Source organism: Sminthopsis crassicaudata, chromosome 2 (assembly GCF_048593235.1).
Source record: "Sminthopsis crassicaudata isolate SCR6 chromosome 2, ASM4859323v1, whole genome shotgun sequence".
In the NCBI taxonomy this organism is placed as follows: Eukaryota; Metazoa; Chordata; class Mammalia; order Dasyuromorphia; family Dasyuridae; genus Sminthopsis; species Sminthopsis crassicaudata.
Window position 1 is genome coordinate 478,331,861 of NC_133618.1, and position 16,955 is coordinate 478,348,815.

Below are 16,955 nucleotides of genomic sequence, written 5' to 3' on the forward strand. Positions count from 1 at the left end.
CACAGCAGGAGTTGGCAAAATTCACATATCATGGGGTTAATATGGGTTAGAATGTAGCTATTTGTATTACAAAAATATTGCATACCAAATACACACATCTGATTTCTTTTCATCCTAGTTCATCTTTTGCAGTAGAAGTCACTTGGTTGAAATGAGCACAAAAAGACACAAAACCCTAACAGCTGTGATAGAAACAATAAGAGCATGTGGGATTTTTCGATTTTAGATTCCTATAGTAAGGAAAATTGTTGTCAGTAATAAGTTGCAACATACAGTGTTACTCAAAGAGGTTAACTTTATCTTTAGGTGCCAAGAGAGAAGCACCAAGCACAAGAGTGGGTATTCCCATCAAAGTCAAATTCTCATATGCACAAAGGCAGTCTGTTGCCTCTGTACATCCATGTTTCTAGCTTCACTGGTTCAGTCTTATTTTTTTTTTAAGTCAAGAGACTTTATTTCAGATGGAAAACAGTAAAGACTAAAGAGCGACCCTGTTTTAGGTGGTCATTCATTTAATATGGTCTCAAAGAATTACAAATAATTATTTGGTCTTTGAGAATTGAATTTTTTAATTCCCAGATAATTTTCCAAGTTTTAAAAAAATTTTTTTGCCTAGTTCCTTCCAGTTCTCTCATAAATAAACCTATTTAATGATGCTCTACCTATTTTTTTTATATCCTTTCTTAAACTATATGCAAAACCAAATCCAAATGCTTAGAAGCCCAAGCCTGGCTTTAGAAAACAGAAGCTGTTAGATTAGTTAGTAATTCTAAGGAGAGTGGGAGATGGAGAGGAAATGAAAATAAAATTCCATTCATAGCTGAAAACTTATATGTAAAGTCAACAGAGACCCAATTAAAAATGCTACTTGAACCCCTATTTTTTTGAATCTCCAAACTCATTATTACAAATTCTATACTTACATGATTAATGTAGTACTCATATCCCCAAAAGCTTATGTATGTCATTACCTAATTTTCAAATGTTTTGTATAAAAATTATTCTTTTAAAAAACACCCTTTTCCAAGTAAAAACCAGTGTTTACAAATGTCATACTCCTGAAGTAAAATATCTATCTACTAGGATAGCATTCGTATTTAGCATTTGCTAAGTTGGCAAAAGTTCCCAAATATGCCACACATTAAAAGATCGTTTGACCTTTTTTTTCTTCTTCTGTTATTATAGAAAGCTCCAATCTATTTAAGGCCTTTCACACATCAGAATGACAATGAAATGATTAAAATTTTAGTTTTTCCTCTATTTTCACATGAAAATAGAATCTTTCATCAATTCACCTTTCTCTCCTTACCTCCCCAAGTTTATCAGCCTAAACACCAAAGTCACATTGGCAACGACTGTCCATATTCTTAATAGATTGCTTTCAGCCTCCCAAAATGCCTCAAATATTAGTCACTGCACTTACTCAAATATAACACAATTAAGAATCCTCTGGGGAAAAGGCAAACTTACCAGCTCTATCACTAATACTGACAACTTTATATCTTATTCCACCCTCCCCAACTGAATAATCTTTACTACTTTCATGTATACAGCCCAAATCTCTTAATTCCAAAAAATGATCCTCTTAATCACTATGGAAATAAAAGAAAATTTAAAAAGCTCTGTTCCCAACTTGGATAGTTACTTTCTTATTATGGGAAAGTTTTAATCAGTAAGGTAACATTTTTGTTGAATTCTAAACATAACATATATCCCTATGTATCCTGACAATCCTATGTTAAATAATAGTCAATAAATAGGTAACAAAGAAATCCTCCAATTAACTATTTGTGTTCCATTGGCTCTCTAAAGGGAACTAGAATTGACATTTCTCTGAACAAAAAAACTGGAAAACAAAATTGTAACTGTTAGTTTTCAGTAAATTTAACATATATACAACTTACTAGAGAATTGTATTCCCTGGTTAGATAATAAGGTATTCTGATAAGATAGCAATCATATTCTCAATTTTCAAAGAACCAGAATGCAAATATATTTCCACTAAAGTTACAGTCAACATAAATACATAAATCAACCTTCTATTATGCCAAAGGTAGTCCAGGAATCATATACACACACATGCATTCCTACACATATTACATATACATATATATGTGTGTGTGTATACACATAACATATACCTATACATATTCACATACATGATCTTATATTTTTACAGTACTTAACTTTTCAAATCACTTTCACCTATACTTACTTGATTCTATCAGATAGATAAGGCATTCACTTTTTCCTGTTGAAGATATGCTCACCCTCCAAAGTCCAATCAATGTAGTTTGTTCCATCTTCCCTGAAGCCTTCATTTGGCTCCACACTCATACCTGGTCCAGCTTGAAGCCATCTCTCCTTCCTCAAGATTTTCGGCTGCTGGAGCATTCTTTTGAATTATCAGTTATTCTCATACACACTCTTTACATAGCCTGCAACCTTCCCACTCCCCTATGCCCCCCCCCAAAAGAATACAAACTCCTATTTTATAATATATCTTATTTATCTATCTTATAAATACTCACTTCTTAGCATAATATTTTTTATATAGAATTGTAGTAGACACTTAATAATTATTGGGATTAGTCTCATTTTACAGATGGGAAAACAGAAATACTGAGAAGTTATTTCTCCAAAGCCATGATAGAAAGCAGGACTAAAAGACAATGTCTTACTCTTCACCTAAGGCTACCTACTCGTCCAGTAGAATTTGGTGCTGGAATTTATCTTTACCATCTTTAATTCACTGCTTTCCAGTATTAAAACTGAAGGCACAACAATTTAAACTATCTAGTTTAGAGGTTTTTTGAAAAGGGACAAGTGTTTCTACCTTCTTCAAAAGGAGATAGATCTTTGGCAGCCACAATGTTACATACTGCTACACAATTATATGGTCTTTTCAAGCTATCAATCTTTGTGAGAGACTGACAATGTTTTGAAGAAACACAACCATCACAAAGAGCAAGGAGCTTCAAAATAGGCTTCTGGATTACCCAAAGTCACTTCAAGACTTTGTGATCTCATCTGTAAGTAATATATAGAATCTGGCTGTCCTTAAATGTTAATATCTGTATAGTTATATAGATGTATAAATATATATGGCTAATAGCCATTCTCTTAAAGATAAAAGTATTCAAAAGATATGAACAAAAAGTTTTCAAAAGAAGTGCAAAGTATTCATAATCACTTGGGAAAAAAAGTTTTAATCACACTAATAGAAATGTAAATCAAAACAATCCTGAAGTTTTACTTCACATCTTGAAAATTTATTGCCATTTTTTTATATTTTTGCCAATATTGGGGGGAGGGAAGTAGTTAGTTGAAAGCTATGTACTCTACCCTACCGGTGGTAGAGTATGGTACAATCATTTTGGAAAGAAATTTTTAATTATGCAAACATAATGTTCATACCCTTTGAACCAGACTCCATTCATTACTGAGCTTATACCTCAAGGGGACCGAGATAAGAAAAAAACTTCTCATATACTCCAAAATACTTGTAGTAGCACTTTTTGTGATAGTTAAGAATTGGAAACAAAGTAAGAATATGGATGGTTAAAAAAAAAATCATGAATATAACAGAATATTACTGTGTTGTAAGAAATATGTATGATTAACACAGAATAGCATGGAAAAATTTACAGGAATTGATGTAATGAAGTAAACAGAGCTAAGAAAATATATACAATAACTACAATAACGTGAATAAAAAGAATAATAATGTACTCCCCCCCCCCAAAAAAGGTAAATGTAACAAAATTATAAAAATCAAACATGTCTTTAATGAAGACACCCCCACATACTCCTTGGTAAAAATGAAAAGATTTATTTCTCAATATAGCCTTTTTTTCCTCTCTAAAATTTGTTCCCTTCTCTGATAGGGGGGAAAAATGAGTAATATTTGAGGTGATTATCATGGAATAAAAAACAGGAAATATTAATAAAAATATTTTTAAAAGAAAGCAAATTCCTATTTGTGAGGAATACTATTATACCCTCCAGAAGATAGATAATTGTAACAAGGGTTCTTTTCTCGCCCTTATAGTAATCTGGGAACTAAGAACCTTATAAATTTATTAAATGGCTACTTGATCAAAACTACTAAAGGACAAATGTTTTGTTTTGGTTTCTTATGGGAAAATTATTAACATTAGGCTCCTGCTCTGATTTATCCAAGTCTACCAGCATTAGTTCTCAATCCTATATTATTTAAAATAAATATTCATAAAACTACTTTACAGTTTGCACTGTTCTAGTTACAAAATAGCTTCTACTTTTCTAGGACATAATTTCATTTTGTTTAGCCAAGAATTCATTAAAGAAGCTATAAATAACCTCCTTTAAATATTTAGTCATGAATAGAGGGTGGACTGGCATTGATGACTTATTTTAGTACTAATGCAGCATGCTTTTTAAAAAGCCACATTTTATCTTGCATCAAGTTAATGATTAACACTTGCAATGTAATTTTCAATACATTTGAAATAAATTTCTGTTCATTCTAGATAGTTATGTTAAAAGTAAATATTTTACTTCAGTTATTTACTACTAGAAAAGTAACCTCAGAGAAAGAAAATATTTACAATATCAGACCATGAGAATTCCTTCAAAAGAAATTCTTAGGTCTTTAGTAAATTCTTCTTTCCCAACATATAACCCCCAATTAACAGTTATTAGAAATTACATGTACCAGGAAGAAAAGTGTATATGGAATTGTAGGAACTTTGAGTAGATATTGTGTATACTATATAGTGGATATGTGAATAGGGCTTTAATATCTAACTGTAAGTTACAAAAATAAAGATTTAGAGACCATAGATTTTATTTTATTTTTTACTTGAAAAATTCTATTTTACAAAATACCACATTTACCATGAGAGAAATTCCTTCTAAAGTGTGTAAACAGTTTTTCTGCCTCAAAGATTGTTACATTGTAAGAGAAATTACTAGAAGGGGAAAAGAAACAAATTTTGAAACAGCCACCTATTTGCAAAACCTACAACAATGTAGATACAAAACTGTCTTTAAAATGCTAAAGCAAGTAATGAAATATAATTGTTGAATCCATTTGAAATTTTTAAAGTTTCTTTAAAATGGTCCATATGGTATGTAGAACATCACAGCTGGTACAAAACTGCCTGTACTTGGGTTGAAACACAAAAACAATGCATGTGAATAGTATTCTTTGAAAAATAATTCCAAATGCTGCTACTGCATCATGAAGCAAACATAGACAAAGGTACTGACAGCATACAGAGAAATTAACAAAATAAAGTAAATATTCAAGTATTCAAACATTTATTTTTAATCTTTTTAAATGCCACTGATAAAGAGGTGAAAAGAACTTGCTGCCAAAATAGCATAGGATCATTACTTCTAACTACATGTAAGTGACATTCATAACAAATTGCAAAACTGTGCTTTAAGATGCAAATTTCCATTTTCTAGGCAAGTCTAGTTTCTCTGTTGCAATCTGGCAGCTTTGAATTTTGAAATTCTTTTTGTAGTTTCTTCTGATACTTCTGACAAAACTTCTTTTCGTTCAGGTATAGTTGGTAAAACAGGATGCACAGTGCCTGGGTGTGGTATTACAGGAGATAAAAGTTCCTTTTCTATTACAGTTCCAGAAAAAGCCTACAAGAGGAAAAAAAAAAAAAAAAAAAAATCAAAATGAGAAATCAAAATGCAAATGTGGTATGTCTCTAAGGTCCATATTATTTTAATTAAATTAATTATTTTAATCAAAAGAACTACCTTTAAAAAAAAATCAATGGCAATTTAACATATATAGTCAAATTTTAATTAAGCTTAAAATAGAATTCTGAAAAGCACCATCTCTGAGCATTATTCTATAGAGCCATAAATTGCCTTTTATAAAGCTGAGGCTATCCATTTCATATATATATATATATATATATATATATATATCACACAAACAATAAAGTTTTATCTTATAGTATGAAAATGTAATTTTGAAAACAATTCAATGCTTTTCAAAAGTATTTTATAACTTAACTCGGCCTTCTCTAATTAAATTTTGATATAATTTGCCAAACTACAAGTTTTGTTTCCTTTTCAACCAAAGGTAAGAAAAATGACTTAAGACAATTACAACATGTACATGAGAAGTAACATTTCCAAGGAAATCTAGGACTCCTTGATGGAAAGTTCTCAAAATATATTCTTACTTTTTATGGATTTCAAATAACTAAAAGCTATTTTACAATATGAGCAAGAAATTATTATCATAAACTTTTGAAAAATAGCCAAAATTCCAACTTAAACTCAGAGTGAAAACTTATTTTCAAAATATCTGCCAGAATTATGAACTAATTCTTTCAGTGTTAAATTTTGTACTTATATGCCACCTCTACTACTACTACTACTAATAATAATAATCATTATTACAATTGACATTTATATAGTATCTAGTGTACACACACACACACAAAATGCAATGCCAAACACTAATAATCACTTGACAAATACTTCATTTGATATTCCCAACAATCGTCAAAGTTGGATGATATTGCACACTTTGCAGTTAAGGAAACTCAAGAGGGAAACAAAGGTTGTTATTTGCCCAAGATCACACTGTTAGTCAATGTGTGAGACTGAATTTGAACTCAGATCTTCCTGATCCAGACCCAATATTATATGCCTATACCACCTAGCTGCCCCTAATACTACTTATTATAATACAAAAAGCAAAATTAATATGAAAAAAATTTTAACAACTTCCTGATTTTGGTGCTATCTCAAAGAATTATGAACTACTTAAGAAGTTTTAATTTTTTGAGTTTTGCAAAATAGCAAAAGTAAATGCTGCTTTCCAACTACATAGAGTCCCTAACTTGTTAAACTATTACTTAAAGCACATATAGACCATGAATTTAAAAACCATTTCTTATATAATTCCCTTACATACTGAATGTACTAGTCACCCAATAAACAGTGGTATCTAGTTACAAAAATATGCATGTATACGTGTATATCTTACATGTAGACAGAAAAACATACTTCAATATTTAAAGTATCTCAAAGTGTTCAGATCATTAGAATCTTCTTCTATACCTAACTAGAATCTTCAACAGTGTTGGCCAAAAAAAATTGTCACCAGATAAGCCAAATGCCCTGATGTTAAGGCCTCTTTACCTACTCCTTAAATATCAGGATTCTTTTCAGATTCAATAGTTTGTTAGGGCCTATCAACTCCACTAACAGTTATCAAGAAATTCAGTCAAGATGAGTTCTCAGAAGAACATATTAATAGAGTAACAGATCTAATCTCATATAAATGTGTGTATGTACACGTATATACCATAGTATATCAGTCCTGCCCCTGATATACATAGTGTGAACATACAAGTAAAATAAATACAACCTTTCAGCACTCTCAGGCAACTAAGACTACACAATACAGATCAGTTACCAGACAGGATAGAATATCAAATCTTAGTTCAATAATTTTCTTTTAAGTCTAGAGAAAAAAGAATCTTAATAACATCCACACAAAATCCATTAAGTCAAATTTAAGTAAAATATCATTTCACCTTATCCTATATTTTTATATAGGGTATTTAAAGAATATCTAGGTAAAGTGGTCTTTTACAGTCGCTTCTTCCACATATTTTTTAAATTCAAATTTTAAATATAGCCTAATAAAGTACTCATCTATTAGTGTGGATAAAAAAATATACACTGTACACACACACACACACACACACACACACACACACACACACATATATATACACCATACATAAATATAGTGGACAAACAATACAAACTGATGAATATGGCCCACAATTTGAAGATGAAAAGAGTGGGCTAGACAGAATTTGGGAAACTAGAAAGTTCCCTTAGTGACCTCAAATTTTAGTAAAGACCTATCTTTTTTAATGCCAGTGTTCTATAAATACTATTGTATAGCTGAAAATTATGAAAACATTACAGTCTAAAGCCATTAAAGGTTAAGTATCAGCCAGAGGACAAAAGAGAGGAATATGATGGATATAAGCAGACTCAAATATATTATAAACGAGGAATTACAATAAGAATAATGGAAATAAAAGATGTCATCATAGAAAAGGGTGATCAAAAACAAAAAGCAAAAAAAGGGGGCAGGGGTAGGTCATATAACAAGAACTAGGTATAATTTATTGACACTTGCTTTTTCCAAATTATAGCCTCAAAATAGCAAAAGGAATTGAGGAAGGCTTCCAGTGACAAAATTATGAGAGGACATGACAAGTTATCACCAGCACTATTTGAAGAAATATTGTCTGAAACATTGGATTAGAAATCCAAGTACTTGAGTTACTTAATCAAGTAACTACAATTTATGAAGATATATATATATTTTTATTAGCAATTAAAACTTTTTCAACAATAAAAAGAATATACAAGGTGCTGAAGACATTTGGTACAATGATAAACTCTGACCCTAAGAATATTTTTAGTATCTAATTCAACTCTTTTCCCTACAGTGATAAGAAAAATGAAGCCAGAAAAAGGAAATGACTTTGTCAAGATCCTTGGACTAATGAATTTTAGAACTGCTTTCACCTGTAAATACCTCTACAAAATTCTGTTTACTAGGAAGAATTTTACTTATTTTAAATATTCAAATATTTTATATAACATTCAGAACACAAAAGAAATTCACTTAGTTCTGAAATCTTATGTGACATTTTAAAAACTATCCAGTTTTTATACAATAACATCAAAGATGTCACAAAAACTTTAGGCCCTATGACTAAATTTTAAAAAAGAAAAATCTTAAAACACAGATTAAGCAATGTTACATCTAATAGATAATGACTGATGATATAAGTATCATAAATAGTTAAAGAAAACTTATGAATTTCCAAATTCCAAAAAATATTTAAATAGAATAAGATTTGGGGAATAAGAATTCATAATACCTTAGCAAAGAGGGAAACCTAACAAAAACTACCTTTTAAGATAAGCTTTTTGTTCAGTCCAAAAATTGACACTGCAAATGAGGGCAAGTAAATCCTATTCTTAAAAAACAGAGGTAGTATCAATTTAGATTCTCCTTATCTAACAAATATGATGATGATTTTATATAAGGACCTTGCATAACCAATCAAGTATTAGAAAGTGATACCTCAAGTTTTCCTGATAGGGGAAACAGTTTTTTCTGTTGATTTTCCTGCTCATCCAAAATGCCTTCGCTGGCATCAGTACAGGCAGCTTCATCATGACTGAGGCTCCTCATCATTCCTCGCCGTTCCTCAAGCTCAGCAGCGCTGCTTTCACTAGTGTCACTGCATACACTATTTTCTCTGCTCCGAGACTTCAAAATTGATTTACGAGGGATGTATTCTCCATTCACAACATCAACAAAGACTCTATATAATATGTAAGGAAATACATACTTTAACCTATGTATGAATCTCATGACATGTTTCTTAAAATCCTAGTATTTCTTAACAATTAAATTAGTTAATCCAGCTTTTAAAATCCAGTAATTTTTATAATTATGGTTCACATGAAACTTTACAAATATCAGTGATTATGCTATCTAAAAATGTACATTTCATTGTTTTATAAAGGCATAATTTCTATCTTAACATAAAATGGCATACTTTATAAATATATTCCAAATGGCAACAGCTTCACATGTAACAATTTCAGACATTTTAAATAATATAAAACATCCAGCAATATTCACTATTTTACAAATATATATCATAAGAAAATTTTTTCAACTTCAAGAATTACTTTTTAGACTTCTAATAGTGAAATTCATATTTTCAGGTATTATCTTCATTTTACAGAAGGAGCCATGGAAGCAAGTGACTTCCCTAACATTACAGGGTCTTAGCAAATGTCACAAGTGGGGTTTGAACACAAATATACCAGGCTCCAAGTCACATAACTCAATTTACTGCGTCACACTGCCTCCTAAACAATCCAAATTAGAGGAATGAGTAACTACAATCAACTTGAACTGTGTAAGAACGTAACAAATGAATATAGCATATATACCTAAGTTATGGCCAAAAAGTACTGATCTTGTCATACTATCCAAAAAAAAAAAAAAAAAAGTCAAACTTAGATACAAGATTCACTTACTACATCAATTGGAGATTTTTACAAAAGTATCACCAAAATGAGGAAGAGACTCTACAATACTCTACAAACACCTCTGATTAGAGACTTTGGAAAACCACCACTTCCTTTAGGAGGAAGCTTTCAGATTGCTAGATTAAACTCACATGAGTGTCTTATCTTTCACAAATGTGACCCTTTATAATGTACGCAACATTTTCTGTTAAAAGCACAACTATAATGAAAGAAGAAGGTGAAATAAGTCCTTTAACTATAAATCATGTACCTATAAACATCAGCAGGAGTTCTGATATTAGGTAGTTCTGGAACAGAATGGCTATTGTTACCATTACTATTCCTTCGTTTTCGTTTGGCTTCTTCTTTCTTTTCACTGAATTTTAAAGTAGTATTTTTTCCAGTATTTATTCGTACCTAAAATAAACACACACAGACACACAGACAGACAGACAGACAGACAGACACACACACACACACACAATTATAAATTGAGATCTATATAGTGACCAAAGGCAAGATAGGAGTTTGTAAAATGCAGTACATTATAGTAGACTATAAATAATCCTAACAGTGACAATGTCAATTCCAATCTTCTGACACTGCACAAAATTCATGTGTTTATACAAAAGGCCAAAAAAAATCCCTAAATAGTAGAAATACACCACACTATCTGAGACATATACAATACCTCAAACATACATAAATAAATAAATAAATGAATGAATGAATGAATAAATAAATAAATAAATGGATGAATGAATGAGTGAATAAATAAATAAATAAGTAAATGGATGAGTGAGTGAATGAGTAAATAAATAAATAAATGCTCCTTAATCATTCCATGATCTTAACTTTCAATTTATGATTACATAGAAATTATAAAGCTTGAGCTTTTAAGCTTAACATTTAACATAATACCATTACTTTGTGTACAAATTCATTGCTTCAAAAGTCATGAATTTCAAAATGGAGAAGACAAAAAAAGAAACTCAATGATCAAAAGAAATATTCAATCAGGGGCAGCTAGGTAGTGCAGTAAATAAAGCAACAGCCCTTAAGTCAGAAGGATTTGAGTTCAAATCTGACCTCAGACACTTAACACGTCCTAGCTGTGTGACCTTAGGCAAGTCACTTAACCCCAATTGCTTCAGCAAAAAGAAAAGAAATAGAAATATTTAATCAGAATATCATCAGGTTTAATGTATAAGAAAAGCACAAGTCGTGACCAATAATTCAATTACAAAAATTCCAAAAGTGATAAAATAGAATTTTACATTTACAAAGCTTGAGTTTCTGGTCAGGAAGAATTTAAGATTAACACACTAATAATCTCATAATCCCATGTTGGATTTATGAAGTGCTTTATAAATCAATAACTACTTACTAATCAAGCAATTCCCTGCCTAATTTTAATACTAGGAAACAAGTGGAGTTGGAGTAAATACTATAAAAGCTATATGCAAATAAATTCAAAATTTGTTTTTCTAATCAATCCATACTCAATTATTTTCCATAGATTTAGTATAATTATATTATTTTACTTTAGTCTCTTAAACTTAGGGAATGGGCTCTAGCAATGTAGGGGATACTTTGTAAAATTATTGATTTTGCTACCCTAAGAACAAGATAAGCAAAGAAAATGTTTCACCAATATTTTGTATTTTATTTAAAAATACAGATAACAAATCCAAAAGCTCAAATGATTTCCAGATACAGATACTCTGACCTAACAGAAGGAACACTACACTTGGGAAATAGGTAACTTGTTTTTTTTAAGTCCCAGGTCTGCAATGGAATGTGGGGGGTGTGTGTGTGTGTGTGTGTGTGTGTGTGTGTGTGTGTGTGTGTCTCTGAAGAAGCTTTAGACCTCTAGAGGCAAAAATCCTATCTCTGTAAAGAAGACATATTAAAAATGTCAGAGATAGTTCTATACGTTATTTATATTGGTAAATTTAGAAAATTGCAAAGGTAGTCCCTAAGTGTACTTAGTTAAATTTAATTAAATTCAATGTATAAAAATGAATCAATGTGTTTAGTCAGATGTGAAAAATTTTATGGGGAAGTTGATGTTTCCCCTTCAAGTTGGAAATAAATGGGTACATCTATAAACTTTATTTGAATTTCAAAGTTTTTAAATTAGAAGGAACCTTAGAGATTATTGAGTTCAACTTGACCTAGCAGGTGAGTGACTGGCCTAAGGTCACATAACCACATGTTTAGTTGGGAAATAGTAAACGCAATGAACCAATCCAATCCCAAATTATTTTTACTTTAAATAAGAAAAACTATAAGAACTTGAACCATTCACTTGACCATTAAGTAACTTCAAATTTGTGATGTCTCTTTGAAAACTGCCCTGAGTAAGAGAGTCTGTTACTTTGTGTTTCATAGCCACATCTGTCTTTTGATCTTCCTTCTCCTCTTCAGAAGAGGTTGTATCATCTCCATTTACAAACAAAGTATCAGATTTTCTGTAGAAAAAAGAAAAAAATTAAATGATTAAAATATATACATATTTAACAATAAATATATCTATATAGTAAAATTAGCAATAACAAAAACATTTTAACACATATTTATAAACATAAACTTAACTTTATACACACACACTCTCAGACTCTCTCTCGTGGACTGATATTTAATGTTATACCTTAAAATTTTATGGATATATTCTGTTTATGATAAGTACCCAATTGCTTAATTCTTCTAAAGAATTAAGAATTGGGGACAGCTAGGTGGTGCAGTAGATAGAGCACCAGCCCTGAAGTTAGGAGAACCTAAGTTCAAATTTGATTTCAGATACTTCCTAACTGTGTGACCCTAGGCAAGTAACTTAACTCCAATTGCCAAAAAGAAGAGAAGAGGGAAAGGAGAGGGGAGAGCAGAGAGGGGAGAGGGAAGGAGGGGAGAGGAGAAAGAGGACTAGTATGGAAAATCAATTTGGAGTTATGACAAACAAATCCCTACACTTTGTATACCATCTGACCTACTGAACTCAAGAGAACAAAGGGGGAAAAGAATCATGTATAAAAATATTAATAATGGTTCTTTTTTGTAGTGGCAAAGAATTGGAAACAAAGTGTGCTTATCAATTAGGGAATAATTGGACAAATTATGGTATGTGAATGGAATGGATTTTATGTGCTATAAGAAATGATAAAAGAGTTGTTTTCTGAAAAACCTGAACCATTAAGAATGAAATGAGAAGAACCAGGGAAGCCAGCACATGGAACACTATAAACAACCAATAGTTAGGATTACTAATAAAAAACAACACAATAAAAACACACAACTTGAAAAGACTTAATATCTCTGATCAACTCAATGACTAGCCATGATTACAGAGGAACCTATGGTGAAACAAGATACCCACCTCCTGACAGAGAGGTGATGGCTTCAGGATGCAGAATAAAATGTTTTGGGGTATGGCCAATGTGGGGATCTTTTATGTTTAGCTATGCAAATTTCACACAAGATTTTTCTTTATCTTTTTTTTTTCCCAAAGAGATGGGGGTGGGGAGAGAAAAAAAGATTTTTGTTAATTGAAAAAAATAACTAAAATGGAAAAAAATAATTAAAAGCTGGAAAAACATCCATACATCGGGCATTACTGATGTTCAATCACAATTTAAATAGCTGTTAGTTCATTAAGTACACATTTTAAATGACTTAAGGTTAATATTGTCCTTATCTTTGACAGACAGATGAGAAAAACACACATTATAGATGGACAAACGTAACAGGAAATTTTGAGTATTAGTAAAAATAACATTACAAGTGAGTGAAAAAAAAAGATATTTTTCTCCCTTTCAGGTTCAAGGAAGCCATGGACTCCCGGTTGAGAAATCTTATATTAAAAAGACTTTTTTAAACTATGCTTTCAACTAATAAAAAATACCCAAGAACACATGAACTAAAACTTCTGCATAACTTATAAAAAATCCTTATCTCATGTGGATTGTGTCCTAATTTTCAAAGAAACTAATTACTGCATAAGTTCCATCATTTAAGCAAAATAAAAGAGACTTCATTTAGCACTTTGACAATTCTAAATGGGTGCTAATGTGTATTTTAAGCAGCCACTTAGTAAAGTTTCTCATATATATATATATATATATATATATATATATATATATATATATATATATATAAAAAACTCATATATATATATATACATATATAACCTGACCAGATTACTAGTAGTCTGCTAATTAAGCAGAAATTTTGACATAAGGTAAGTAGAGTTAAACATTTGATACAAACAAATATTCAAAGCAGTTATTCTTCAAATTCAAAGAGAAAGTACTCAATACTTTGGGAAAATTTTTTTCTATAAAACATATGGAATATTATTATGTCATATTTGGTCTATATTCTAAGTAAAGACAGCATCACTTTGAGGCAAAATTTGCCTCTACATACCTATCAAGTTCACCCAAAAGATCTTCTTGTCTTTCTAATTCATCAAGTCGAGCCCACAGTTCCTTCTCACTGAGGAAACTACCCTCAGGTTTTGGGTCATCTATGAAATCTGCTTCAAAAACATCTGAAGTTTTTGGTTTTGAATGAGGTCTATGAGCAGTTCTGTGCTTTCCTGTGAAATTAACATATATCTTTAGCTAAACAAAAGATAACCAAGAAGGAAAAAATAAGTTAGTGACTACATTTTCCCCCATGTTGCTTGATAATTTTTCCAAGTCTCATTTTGTTAAATACAACATCCACAGAATACAACAGCATAGGAAGATCTCAACTGGTTGCAAAGATTCCAAAGAAATGTAGCAATAACACTATTCACTTAAATCATTTTGAAACCAAATAAATTTCATTATTTAAGTACCAAAAAAAATTTTTAATAAGTAGTTTGGTAGAAAAGTCAACCCTATAGCATAGAACCTTTAGAACACTATAGTGACACTCCAGTATTTTTATAAAATAAAGTATTAATCCTCTAAAATTAGTGTAATTAGTATGATCATGTCAATTTGAGCATGGCTTTGTTTCAACTAATTCCTACTAATTTCTGAGGAAATAACACTTTGCTTAAGAAAGTTCATTTTTATCTTTTTTTTTTTTTAAACTACATCAAGACTTTGAAGGAAATAGGGATCAAATCTAAATCTAAGCTACTAGATAAGTTGACCTAAAATCAAACTTGCTCAAAATTAAAGTACTATCATATATTATATAGTCTTACTATATTAATATTACTATCTTAAAACATCTTTTGATTTGGATACTCTATTAAATAGAGATCTGAAAAAAATAATGGAAATTATAATATTTAATTTTCTTTCTCTCTATAATCTTCTTGACACAAATCACCTTTCTATGCTAATTCCTTTCTAAGTTTCCACTTGTGGAGTCACCTTTATAGACAGTATGGTATAATGAAAAGAATGTTGTAGAAAGTTATTATTCATAACCTATGATCCCACTCCCACACATGCATATATTGTGTATATATGAGCATATATGGTACACACGTATATATACACGTTCACACACATATATCAAGGAGGTCAAGTATAGACCAAAGGGCTCTCTATATGTGATAAAATATTGACAGTAATGTTTCTGTGGAAGGAAAAAAAAATCCTACAAATACAATAAGTGCTTATTTCTTGACAAATGGCTGAACTGTAGTAAATGTAATAAAATAAAAATTTCTAAAAATGAGTGTGAGGAATTTAGAGACAAATGAATTATATGAGCTGATGAAGAATGAAGCAAATAAAACTAAGAAAAATATACACAATGATTTCAAATAAAGAGAAGTAGGGTTTTATTTGTAAGTATTGCATACTTTGGGTTGTGTTCTACCTCTTATTCTTTGAAAAAGGTGGAGGGTAGGGGAGTTGTGAGTAGGCATAGATATGTGGAAATGCCTATGCTGTGAAAAAAATAAAAAAGACGTCAATAATTTTTCTTTTGAATGCCTAGTGCTATCCATCTTTTGAATTTGAAGCCAATTAAGTTGTCTTAACTAAGCTGGGCATTTATATGGTAAGGCCCTGGGACAGATTGAGAAGCATAGGGAGGGGAGACAGAGAAGCACCAAGCTGTCTAGGAGGTGTTTAAATCAACCCAAGTCAGAAACAGAAGTTATAAAGTTCTTGTGAGACTGACTCCATGAATGTAGCCTCTTTACTTTTAGCCTGATCTAGATAAGGAGATGTGGTCCTTACTAAAATAAATAAATCATATTTTTTTTTGGAATTTAGGTTCCTGCCTTAAGAGTGAGGAAAGATCCAGGCTCAAATCCTGGCTTTTACAATTTTTGATTGATGCAGGACAAATGACCTGACTTCTCTCAACCTATTAATTCTGTAAAATAGTAAGATCATCATTTACAGCACAAACTTTACAGAGTTGCCATGAGTATATTCCATGTTAAACACTCTGAAAACTTTAAGTACCAGCTGCTATTAACATAACAGAACTGTATATAGTTATCCAAACTCTTGATGCATTTTTTCAACTAGAAGTTCTCTTCAGAAAAAAAAAAGATCCACAGTTTAAAAAATTAAGTACAAAATAATTTCACTATTTTTTACATAAGTAAACTGTAAATCTCAAAAAATCACTCCCAACAAATCAGTATCATACACGACACTTCACAAAATGGGAAATCATCATTTTAAAATAAGTAAATCCAAATACATTATTCCTCCTCTTCAATAAAATAATAATAATCCAACATTTCCACAATGTTTTATAAGCCTTAAAATACTTTGCTCAAAAACAATTCTTTGAGATAGGTAATGCTATTATTATTATTATTATTATTATTATTATTATTATTATTATTATTATTATCACTTTAAAAATGAAGAATGTCTTAGAAAGTA

The 16,955-nt window shown here is 30.6% G+C and overlaps 1 protein-coding gene across 1 annotated transcript in view; it reads right to left on the reverse strand.

The window, feature by feature from the left end:
• Positions 1–4,825: 4,825 nt before the first annotated feature.
• Positions 4,826–16,955, reverse strand: part of URI1 (URI1 prefoldin like chaperone) — a 74,225-nt gene continuing 62,095 nt past the window's right edge. Inside the window, exons 7-12 of the mRNA XM_074284839.1 lie at positions 14,527–14,698; positions 12,375–12,575; positions 11,379–11,397; positions 10,373–10,518; positions 9,140–9,383; positions 4,826–5,640 (exon numbers count right to left, since the gene is read on the reverse strand). Of these exons, the coding sequence (XP_074140940.1) occupies positions 5,461–5,640; positions 9,140–9,383; positions 10,373–10,518; positions 11,379–11,397; positions 12,375–12,575; positions 14,527–14,698 (962 nt within the window). The 3' untranslated portion in view covers positions 4,826–5,460. The remainder of the gene's footprint in view (positions 5,641–9,139; positions 9,384–10,372; positions 10,519–11,378; positions 11,398–12,374; positions 12,576–14,526; positions 14,699–16,955) is intronic.